At 43.2% G+C, this 8,303-nt stretch overlaps 1 protein-coding gene across 1 annotated transcript in view; it reads left to right on the forward strand.

Annotated features, from left to right (window-relative positions):
- Positions 1-8,303, forward strand: part of GLDC (glycine decarboxylase) — a 78,395-nt gene that overhangs the window by 47,735 nt on the left and 22,357 nt on the right. The window contains exons 11-15 of the mRNA XM_006018371.3: positions 1,161-1,241; positions 2,075-2,172; positions 4,252-4,336; positions 4,426-4,467; positions 5,774-5,916. Of these exons, the coding sequence (XP_006018433.2) occupies positions 1,161-1,241; positions 2,075-2,172; positions 4,252-4,336; positions 4,426-4,467; positions 5,774-5,916 (449 nt within the window). The remainder of the gene's footprint in view (positions 1-1,160; positions 1,242-2,074; positions 2,173-4,251; positions 4,337-4,425; positions 4,468-5,773; positions 5,917-8,303) is intronic.

The raw sequence follows: 8,303 nt of genomic DNA on the forward strand, positions 1-8,303 counted from the left end.
CCCCCGGATGAGCGGTGGCCAGCAGCGGGAGCTGCCCACCGCATCGCCCGGATGAGCTGTGGCTCCCTCCTGTGCCACCCTGCCCGGGCTGGACAGTCCCAGCCCCACTCCCGCTCCCTCACTCAGTGCAAGGGACATTGATCTGTCCCCCCCATACCGCCTCCCCCAAAGAGACTTACCAGCTACATGCAGCTTTCCAAGCTGCCAGGCTGTGCTCATCACTGCCTGCATTCTGCGTTGTGGCTGTGCGCATGCATGGGCATTTATTGGCCAAATTATCAGCCACATCAGACTGATTTCCAATGCAGTCAATTTTCTGTATATCGGTGCTCATCCAATATTGGACTGATGTATTGGCGCACCTCTAGACGAATTTGTATTTTATGTTGTGGTTTTGACCAGGACAAATGTAATGCAGTTCCTGGATTTGGGAACTTTGGCCATGCACAAGTGTTTACATTTCTACCGGAAGAATCACTGCTATCACAGTATAAACTATGAGCATACAAGCATTCATTCAATTTCTCCCAGGGGAAATAATTCACGTCTGGGAGAAATAACTTTCAGGTGTCAACCTGGAAGATCTCCCTTGCAAAAGAAACTCTCTCTCAAGAATGGACACCTGTATCCTCCCTTTCTGGTCTGGCCCAGGAAGGGAAGGGAAGCAGTAGGACAATGCTCCTCTTTCTTCCCCAGACCAGGGACTTTCTGGTCTGGGGAATGGTTGAGAGGCTTTGCCCCATTTTGCTTGGGCACTGCTCCCCATCTCTTCCCCAGATAATGGACTGCCATTAAGTGGTGCAGGCAGCAATGAGAAGCCAGTGGGGCTGGGACCCAGGCTTAAGGAGAACTTCCCAGAGCCTGGATCACTGCACCCCAGTTTTAAATTGTCATGCGTGTTGCTTACATGGACAGCACTGGGGGTGATTTAAAAGCCTGGGAGTTACCTATTGGCATCCTGCCACCTTCCAGGGAGACGGGGAGAGGATAGGCTGCTAAGTAATGGGCTACCCAAAGGGTGGGAATGGCCCGGAGAGCAGCTTGACCATCTAGCTTGTCAGCCAGGAGGCTAAAATGTGAACATTTTAGAGAAGTTCTTATCGGTAGAAATGAACACCTGTCTGTGGCTTTTGAGTAACTGCTGTGGTTTTTGTCTGTAGCTTGGAGTCTCGCTTGATGAAACTGTAACTGAGAGAGACCTAGATGACTTATTATGGATCTTTGGCTGTGAATCTTCAGCTGTAAGTAGAATATCAGTCTTTCAAGAATATTTAGCTAAACATAATCTGTATGTCAGTTAACTACAAAACCATGTTAAACTGGATTCAAATTATTCAAGAATTTTAATAATAATAAATCCTAGTCACTCATCTGTTTGGAACAGCAGTGCCTATGTTATGGGATGAGCATATTTGTTAGAGACTGATGATTGCACTTATTGATCTGCTCTTTGAGAGATCAATGAGTTAATGCTAAGGATGTCAGTGAATAAAATTTTCTCTGCATATAGCAATTTATTGCAGGCTCAGCCTTGATTCAGGGCATTACTTATTTTGTTATGGTTAGGAACTTGGTGATTAGGTAATGCTTTTCCAGTGACCGCCCAAAGTACATCACATTGTACCCAAATATGGATTAATGAGTTGTATTAATATTTAATTATGGAGTGTTACTAGTGTAGATGCTTACAAGCTTGTGTACTAATAAAGAACCTAGGGCATTTAGGCACATGCTCCAAAGTGCCCAGAGCGCCTTGTGTATCAGTGCCCTGTTATTAAAAATGGTGGCAGGGTCACTTTAACTCAAGCTTGTAAAGTGTTTGCTGGAGTGCAGTAATTACCATGTTCTATCAACCTTGATTAATCGAGCCTGTTCCAACATGCTGTAATTACAGTGTGTTGGAACAGCCTCTCTGCTCATGTATAGGCACTCTTGGAGTCTAAATGTCAATAGAGAGAGTAACCTTGCTGTGTGTTGCAGTTAATGCTCATAGATAAGTTGTTTTTTTTCTCAGAAGAAATGTTTTCTTCTGTGATGACTTACTGATCTCTTCCTATTTCTGTACTTGTCAAAGGAATTGGTTGCTGAGGGTATGGGAGAAGAAACAAGGGGTATTATGGGCTCTGCTTTTAAGAGGACTTCCAAATTCCTGATGCATCAAGTATTCAACAGGTTTGTGAAAGTACTGTCAGTGCAGACTTGGCATTTTCATAGGATTTTGATGTATTTTTCCCTCTCCCTCCAAGTTAGTAGGATCTGTCACCTTGGGCCCAAATTCTTTTTATCTACAGGTATTTGAGTGCCATTTACCTGGCTTGAAGCGACCTGCATAAAATGCATTTTTGGCCCAGAGAAGGGCCTCTGTTCCTGCCTAATGGTTGTCCTGCATTTTGCATTTAGTTGTCCTATGGTAACCTGAATAGACACCAGTGAGCTACTGGGCTAAGAGGCAGGAGGGTCCTCTACTGCCTGTCAGCCTGCCTGGCTCTTTGCTGGGTTCACACACCTACTGGAGCAGAATATGATTGCAACAGAGCATATGCAGCCCTGGTAGGCCCCTTCTCTAAGCATGTCCAGAAAGGCAAGTCGAGCCAGGATATGGGATCTGAAAACCACATAAATGCCCAAACTGCCTTTAACTCTGATACCTTTAGCTACATAAATAATACCTGAAACACTTTTAGGTGAACTAAAATTTGAGTCTTGGTATTTAAACTTGCTTATGTCTAGGGGTGAACCGATAAAGATTTTCTTGGCTGATACTGATAGCCGATTATTCACCAGGCATATCAGCCGATACTGATCCAATAACCGATTTACAGGAATGCAGCTGGGCAGTGTGGAGAACAGTGCCCTGCAGGTAAGTCTGTTTAGGGGAACAGCGTGGGGGGGACAGATCAAGGCCCCCACAGTGAGGCAGGGGCATGTCAGTGAATGGGACGCTGGGATGGGGAGCAGGTTTGAGCTGCAAGTGGCTTGTCCAGGGGATCAGCATCCCAGTGCTTAAAAATGGCAGCAGGGGCACTTGAACTAAAGCTCACTGAAATGAGCTTTAGTTCAAGCACCGCTGCTTGTATTTTGAAGTGCTGGGATGCTTTTAACCAGAGCAGAACTGAGTGGGGTGAAGGTGGAGGCGGGCTGCCTGTTGCGGGCTTCGGGCTTTTCAGCCTGCTGCCTTTGCCCTGGAAGCCATGTGTTGGCCGTGCCATGTCTCCTGCCCAGCAGCTGGAGGCACAGCTCACCTCTGCCACTGCCGCCAGACAGGCAGGGGACACATAGCCAGCAAAGGCAGCAGGGCAAAGAGCCCCGAGCCCACAGTGGGCAGCCTGCCTCCTCCCTCGCCCTACTTGGGTCCGCTCTGGTTAAAAGTGTCATGGCACTTAAAAATGGTGGTGGTGGCGCTTGAACTAAAAGCTCATTTGATGAGCTTTAGTTCAAGTGTTGCCACCACCATTTTTAAGTGGTTGGGATGCTGATCCCCTGGACAAGCTGCCCGCGACTCCATCCCACTTCCCTGGGGTCCAATTCACTGCCCTGCCCCTGCCACACTCACTCCCTCCCTCCCTCCCTCATTGTGAGGTCCTCAATCTGCTCCACCCCCCCTGATTTACCTGTAGGGCACTGCTCTCCATGCTGTCTGGCTGCATTACTGGCTGGTGCATGCATGCAGCCATGCATATACATGTGGTGTTCGGGGGCCCCGGCCAGAAGACTTATTATATTTATCTGTACATTATTGGCTGTGCTGGCCAAAAAAAGCCAATAATGTTAATTTTCCTTTCTTCAGTGCCAATCCGATATGGCATTGATATATCAGTGCACCTCTACTTATATCTAATGTCTATGTTAACTTGCATGCCAAACATGTATTCTCAGTCAGTTATATTTTCTTTTAAAACAGCCTTTGAGTTAGTTGTAACTTTCTTGGTCTGTGTTGAACACAATATTTGTAGTATGCATATTTTCAGACCAAACTTGTCATCTTAGCTGTTGACCAAACAACCGCATTTTCTTTGTTTTTGAACTTACTGTCAAAAGACTTAATAGAACATTTACCTTTTGTACTCATTGAATTTGACATAATCATTGTAGAATTGATATAGTTAATGCTGGTATGGATAGAAGTGCATCATTTATAATATATGAATGAAAATTAAAAGTAAAAAATATCCACTCTTATTTATTGACTCCCTTCTAGTACAGATCAGCTGGCTAAGTTTATCTGCTAACATGACATTTTTTATTTTCCAGCTATCACTCCGAAACAAATATTGTCCGATATATGAAAAGGTTAGAAAACAAGGATATTTCCCTCGTTCACAGCATGATTCCTTTGGTAGGTATTTACTAAAAGATAAAAATTAGGTAATTACTAGGGGGGTTTTTGAGTGAATAATAACTGATTTTTTTTGTGGTTTTTTTTAGGGGTCCTGTACAATGAAGCTTAATAGTTCATCTGAACTAATTGTAAGTTTATTGAGATAATTGTGCCTTGTTTTTGATGCCTGCATTTGAGCCATATTATTGATTAGTTGGTTAAGTAAGATGGCAAAAATACTCTCTAGTACCATAAATAAATACTGAATAGTTTAATCTAAAGATCCTTATCTTGTTAATGTCCTATGGTGGGATTTCAAAACATTTGAAGGTTGGCACAGCCCCGCTTTCATTTGAAGCCAAAAGCCATAGTAGGAACGTTTTGTGATTCTCAGTCAACTCTGTACAGATCGGCTGTTTGCTTCAGTTTTTCCGCCCTGGGCTGAAGTCAGACAATAGTAAACTGTTCTAAAAAGATAAGCAGCTCAGATTTCCCATTCAGGGATTTGAGTCAACTGAATTTATATAACTTTCATTTGTCTGGTCCTGTACCAGCATAGTGGAGCTAAACCTAGGTAAGTTTAAACAGCTTAATTAATGGTTTAAAACAGCCTTCACAGAGTGGTCAGATCAGACCATTGTAGTGGATTAGCTGTATAGCACTTTAAATTTAAGCACTTTCACTTTCTCTGCCCACAGGCCCTTTTTCACCCCAACCTCATTCTAGCCCTTTCCCTTTTATTTTATTTACACATCCTCAGTCTTCCTCTCTTCCTACAATATATTCTCCCCTGTTCCTTTCTTCCATTCAGCTTTATTTTATTTTAACCCAACAAATATTTATAGACTTAACATGTTTGTCACTATTGGTTAGGTTACTTTCATGTTTTCTCCTCTTCTTCCATTTGTGCCTGATGTGTCTATTCGGAATGTAGGCTGTCTGAGGCACAGACCAGATACCATTCTATCTGAAGAGTGCCCAGCACAATGAAATCACATTTTCAATTAGTTTTTGGGGTTTACTTTAAACACAATTCATTATAAAAATTGATAGTTTTTTCCAATTGCTGTTTTGCAGAAAGAGGGAACTTGAACAATAACTGCACCAATTGAAGACTTTTAGGAAGTTTAATAATAAAAACAGCTTTTAAAGTTTTTCTCCAGAAATACAAATCAAAGCTAAGGATAGGTACTTGCTGCCATAAGAAGTGGCCCAAGTTACTGGTTCAAGCACAGTGGCTTTTCTTCATAAAGATTCAGGAGTAAGACATATTGCCATTACTTAATGAGGCTCTAAACTTGGTTAATTACAGGAAAAGTCATTACTCAGGGGTTTAAGTACCTTTTTCAGTCAGGATTAACCCTTTTCACTTCAGAAAAGACAAAGCTCTTCATTTACTCAAATCTCTTATTACAGCATAATACCCGTCTTTTGTGTGTGTTTTTTTTTTTTAAGCCTATCACATGGAAGGAGTTTGCCAACATCCATCCCTTTGTGCCTCTAGATCAGGCTCAGGGGTACCAGAAACTTTTCAGGGAGCTTGAGAGAGATCTGTGTGAGATCACAGGCTATGACAAAATCTCCTTCCAGCCAAACAGGTAGGGGATTTTTCACTGAACCTCTATTCCCTGTGGTTGCTTAATGAAAATCCTTTTCTGCTTTCAGAAATCAGTTTGCTGTGTTACACAGAGAATCCAGGGATTAGCTTCACCTTCCACCATTACAGTTCCCATGTGCAAGAATGAAACACAAGGGTTCAATTTGAGTTGGGTTAGAGTGCGGAAGGTGAAGCGAGAAAGTAATACTGCTAGAGAATCTACCTGGCATCATGTTTTCTTCTTAAAGGTGGTGTGACATACCATCTTAGTCTTTTGTTTGTTTGTTTTAAATTCTTGAGTGTATGTTTAATGCTTGCCTCTTGAACTTCAAAATAAGGTCTTGCTGTTTGTAGAGGAGATCATTCAGGTGTACAGAGTTAATGCCTCAAATGCCAGCAGCAGCATTTTTTTTAAATCTGCAAGAGCAGGGAGGTTTTTTGGAAAAGACTCCCATCGAACTGGACTAAGTGAACATTGGCCTTCCCTTGTTCTGTTTTACTGAGGGGAATATTGGCTTGTCAAACGCTATGTTTTAGGGCTGTGATTCTAAACCAGAAAATGTTTTTAAGGGTGCTGCAGGGTACTGCTCAATATCAGCACTGCTAGGATAAACCCAAAGAGGTTTTGAATAGAAGTCCATGATTTCAGAAACATTGACCTTTACCTGAGTTCTTTGCAACAGAAGAATTGCCTTAGTATTTTTCTGTAGTCAAAAAACAAGTGAAAACTAAGAACCAGCACTTTCTCAGGGTGCCTTGAGTCCAAATGAGGGATGCCTTGGGTCTGAAAACTTTGAGAACCACTGCTTTAGGGGATGGCAAGATCTCCTCTGCTTTTCTGGTAAGAAGTAGAAGCAAGTATGCCAGCATTTTTGTAGCTTTGATGGAATGGAAGAAGGGAGCACAATGAGCTAGTAAAGCACCCCACACTTTCATTTTCCTGAACAACTTTATATTTCTTTGGAACAGATTAGAGAGATGCTGTTCCTTATTATTTTTCTTCAGCCCATAATCATTTTGGGTAACTATCACTGCTTGAAGCAGCCACATTTTCTAGTAAGTAATGCCTATTCCATGCTGTGTATCCTGTTTCTGATGACATTAGCAGAAGAGAGGTTGTTCCTTAAAGTAGTAATGTATAGAGTTTTTTTTATTAGAGTCCCAAAATAATCTAAAAGCAAGCAAGACAAAGGTTTTGTCACTCAGGTTAACCCTCTCAGATTTAAATGAGGTTAGAAATATCAGCCACACTTGAATTTCTTAAAATAGTTAAATTTTAAATAGTTAAAATAAAAGAATAGCACCTGGTATATATACATGACTTTTTTCCCCTCATGGTTACCAGATACATGGAACTTTTTAACATCACAGGTTATCTTGACATCTTTTGTGCCATCACTCCCCCATGCCATATAAATTGGCCTATAATTTTTTTTTCTGAAGAGTTCACACATTTATGAGTTTCCTGAAGGCTGTTGACTGACATGAAGCTTCACCTTTACCACTCCCTTCCCACAACTGACTAGTTCTAAGACTTCAGTCTTTATTTAACTCCTGAAAGCCAACTCAGGGTCTGGCCTCACAGTCCTAGTCCTTGAATAATAGTTTCATAGTTGGTAGGGTCAGAAGGGACCTGAGCAGATTATCAAGTCTGCCCCCCTGCCATGGCAGGAAAAAGTACGGGGGTCAAACGACCCCAGCAAGATGTTTGTCTAACCTCCTCTTAAAGACCCCCAGGGTAGAAGCCAGCACCACTTCGCTTGGAAGTTGGTTCCGGGTCCTAGCCGCCCTGACTGTGAAGTAGTGCCTCCTGATGTCTAGTCTGAATCTACCCTCTGCCAGCTTGTGACCGTTATTTCTAGTTGCTCCTGGTAGTGCTCAGGGGAACAGGGACTCCCCCAATACCTGCTGGTCCCCTCTGACTAGTTTGTAACAGGCCACTAGATCCCCCCTCAGCCTTCTCTTGGACCTGAACCTGTTCAGCCTCCACCTTAGCCTCTCCTCGTAGGGTCTGCCCTGCTGCCCCCTGATCATGCAGGTGGCCCTCCTCTGAACCCTCTCAATGCTGTTCACATCTCTCCTGAAGTGCGGCACCCAGAACTGGATGCAGTACTCCAACTGCAGCCTGACCAGTGTCGCATAGAGGGGGAGGATCACCTCCTTGGACCTGCTTGAGATGCATCTGTGGATGCATGACAAGGTGAGGTTGGCCTTCCTGACTGTGTCCCCACACTGTCGGCCCATGTTCATTTTGGCATCAATAATGATTCCAAGATCCTTTTCTGCCTCTGCACTGACAAGAAGGGAGTTCCCCAGCCTGTAGGTATGCTGCTGGTTCTTCCTCCCCAGGTGCAGCACCTTGCACTTTTCAGTGTTGAAACCTATCCT

Source organism: Alligator sinensis, unplaced genomic scaffold (assembly GCF_000455745.1).
Source record: "Alligator sinensis unplaced genomic scaffold, ASM45574v1 scaffold392_1, whole genome shotgun sequence".
Lineage (NCBI taxonomy): Eukaryota > Metazoa > Chordata > Crocodylia > Alligatoridae > Alligator > Alligator sinensis.